General features: G+C 48.7%; 1 protein-coding gene across 1 annotated transcript; it reads right to left on the bottom strand.

Annotated features, from left to right (window-relative positions):
• Window positions 1-712: 712 nt before the first annotated feature.
• LOC123184911 (peroxidase 2) lies at window positions 713-2,108 on the bottom strand. The gene is made up of 2 exons (XM_044596947.1): window positions 1,771-2,108; window positions 713-1,665 (listed from the first exon to the last, which is right to left on the bottom strand). Exons 1-2 carry the CDS (start codon window positions 2,041-2,043, stop codon window positions 910-912), a joined length of 1,029 nt encoding a protein of 342 aa, XP_044452882.1. The 5' UTR covers window positions 2,044-2,108; the 3' UTR covers window positions 713-909.
• Window positions 2,109-3,349: the final 1,241 nt, after the last annotated feature.

Below are 3,349 nucleotides of genomic sequence, written 5' to 3'. Positions count from 1 at the left end.
AGCACGACAAATGTTCTCCCGTGGAAGGATGTTTGTTTGCACTATCTTGGAGAGCAAAGTCAAGCAAGAACATGCACGAAGAGCATAATCTTAGAGCTCAAACAGGTTGACACTGCGTGCGCTTATTCCCTGCGTACGTTAATGTTGGTGTCGGGTGGAATCCATAGTAGATCATGCTATCTAGCATGTGCCGAAAGTCATCACGATGCACCATTGGTATTTGGTATTTTTTATTATTTTAGTGCTACAACAGTTTTTTTTTTTTTTTGCCGCTGCTCGCCAGAAACATGCAAAGTAGCCTTACAAAGTAGTTGACCAGGCCTTCACAAGAAATATAAATATGAAAACATAACTTAATTCGGACTGTTCGTTCAAAGAATATACATGTTTAAAAATCATAAGCCAAAAAAAAGTACGCGCGGAGGACTCGGTGCCCCGTACTTGCATGCACCAAATTCGCTCCCGGATTGCTAATGGCTCATGGGCGAAAGGAAAATCAGGAGTCACCATCCATGCATGATGGTCCTGCACCAAATGACTTATGAAAGTGTTATAGACGCCGGTAAAACAACGTATGCACAAGGCAAAATATGTTTCATTGTTTCAACACAAAACCAAAAGGAAGTGAGATGTAGATGGTCGAAAAGGCAGCCAACATGTTTGTTATGGGTTCGATTTTTCAGCAAACTAAATATACTTTGACAGTCACATCTCATAGTAAAGTACACCAAATATTTTCGATACAGATCAGATATGAAGCAAAATTGGACCAATAATACAAATTTTGGTAGCAAATAAACAGCAACGGAAATTAAGCTAACAGATACGAACAAAAGCACGAGCTTATTCTGATTAGTCTCCGGCTTCAGGAGTCAAGATGAATTAGGGTTTTGTCTCATCAACCGTCCGCTAGTTGACGAACCGGCACTGCTTTCTGATCTCCCCGTTGGCCTTGGTCTTGACCTCGATGTTGCCCATCTTAACCATTGCGTCCGTGAACTTTCGCTCCCATTTCCCGGGGTTCTTGGCGTTGTGTTCCACAGCCTTGAGTGTCTGCGGCGACAGCAGCGCCGCGTCCGATTTGAACAACACTTTACGGTCAAGTACGTTCTGATAGTACTGTTTGTCCAGGTCACGGGGGGTAACGTCGTCCTGCACCACCACGGGGTCACCGCCGCGGCTGCACTTCTGCTGTAGCGAGCTAGCCAACACGGGTTCCATGGACATGGGGTCCGAGGGGTCGGCTGGGAGGCGGTCAGCGAAGGACGAGCAGTGAGAGATCCCGACGGTGTGCGCGCCCGAGAGGGTAACCATGTCGTCGAGGTCGAGCCCCTTGGCTTTGAACATTGCCTCCAGCACCGTGACGTTGGCGAAGGGAGGGGGCAGGTCGCGGAGGGTCTCGTTGGCGAAAGACACACGCCCATCGTACCGGCCAGCCGGCATTTTGATGTCTACCACGCCGTTGCTTAGGAAGAAGCTGGCGTCGCGCCCAGCGAAAGCGACGATGTCAGCGCACGAGACAACCCCATGGCACTCCTTCTCAAGCTTCGCCTTTGCGGCGTCGATCACCTCGAAGCCGCGGAGGCTGGGGAAGTTTGGAATGCCAAGCTTCTCCGGCTCCGGGCTGGCCGTCGTCGCGTCTAGGAGAACCGAGGCATCGCAACCCTAGAACAAAAAGGACCTCTCGCCCGTTAGGACCTCACAAACACATATATCTTATACTGCACACGTATGGGCGTAGCATGAATTTTACCATAAGCTGGCACGTACCCTGACGAAACAGTCGTGGAAGAAGAGCCGGATGAGACCGGCACCGATGCCGCGATTGTTGTCTGTGGCGTTCTTTACGGCCTCCCTCACAATTGCCTCCGCATTAGGGCAGGAATAGCTGTAGTAGTTCAGGGTGAGCGCCGGTGCCGTAGGTGGTGTCGGGCTTGGGATGGGCGGCATTGGGTTGGGATACCCATAGCTGGCTTGGCATGTATGCGCCATACGACCGAGCAATGCTACCACAACCAAGGCAGCAAGCTTATCATTAGCCATGGTTGCAATGAGCTCTACAGCTAGCTAGATCCTAGAGGCCGGCTTATATCTGGAGAGAGGACGAAGATGGATGCATGGGTGAAGGAAACTTGGTGTTGTGAAGGTCTATTTATAGCTGGATAGCTTAATCAAAGCTGATGAGCCTGTGTCCTCGACGAGCCAACCACCATGAGATGGATATTATGCATGCATGGAATTTTGATTAATCCTTTGAGCATGCATGTTAGGCTGTGGCGTTTAAGTCAACAGGGAACATGCATGGCGAGCATAACCTCACTGGTCACAGCTCGCACAGTTGACATTCCGTGCCCATTTCCCCGTTGATGTGGGTGTCGGGTGGCATCAAGTAGTTACGATAGGTTTTGATAATTGTTTCGTGTGCCTCATCCAAGGGAAGGATGCAGTTCTGTTCTTTTGCTGGGGACAGAGACCGAGGGTAATGTCCTGCTTCTCTTGCGTGGTTCAGGAAATTGGTTTTCTGGTCGTTGGGTTAAATTTTTTGCCCCCGAATATAGTTGACAGTTTTGTCTCTAGTCTCAACTAGTCTATACAAGAATCAATGAAAATCAGAATTTCTTGCATGTGAAAAACTAGTCTATACAAGAATCATGAAAATCAGAATTTCTTGCGTGTGACAAGTTGAGCCAAATACACCACCTTACTCCAAATTCTGTAGCCAAGAGACGTAATTTCGTGGGAATTTTTTACAAGCCTCCAAAGAAAAGCAAACACGAAAAATTCAAAACCAATTCCAAGTGAAGACAAGGCACACGGGTATGATCCAGGTATGAGATTTCACGCAGTGAAGGTTTTACCCAGCCCCCCCCCCCCCCCCCCCCCCCCCGACGGGGGGTAACACCTTACTCCTGCTAGTTGTTCTCTCACCTATGAACAATGTGGTTACAACATAGGTGTCGTGTGATCTTGTCGATCTTGTTGAACCAATTGAGTTTGTTAGAATTTACTCAAAGCTCACCTAATATAGGGATGCCGAAGTAGAGAATACAATTTTTTTTCCGAAACAGAAGCAAAGATTGCCTCATCTATTAATTAAGCAGAAGAGAATTGCCCAGTTAATTACGGAAAACCGGGCAAAAATCGAAACAAGGGCCTAGCCCACTCCCAAAGACTGACGCACATAGGGCAAAGCCCACCCTCATCGGTAACATGTCGACCTGCAGCCAGACAACGCAGCTCCGACTCTGACAAAGAACTCAGAAGAACAAACCAGGCGAAAGTTGGCGCCACGGAAGATCGCCGAACGGGCCACTTGCAGCCAGTCATCGTATACCCCAGGGCCCCGCCG

This window comes from Triticum aestivum, chromosome 2A (assembly GCF_018294505.1).
Source record: "Triticum aestivum cultivar Chinese Spring chromosome 2A, IWGSC CS RefSeq v2.1, whole genome shotgun sequence".
In the NCBI taxonomy this organism is placed as follows: Eukaryota; Viridiplantae; Streptophyta; class Magnoliopsida; order Poales; family Poaceae; genus Triticum; species Triticum aestivum.
This window is presented reverse-complemented; position numbering and strand designations above follow the sequence as displayed.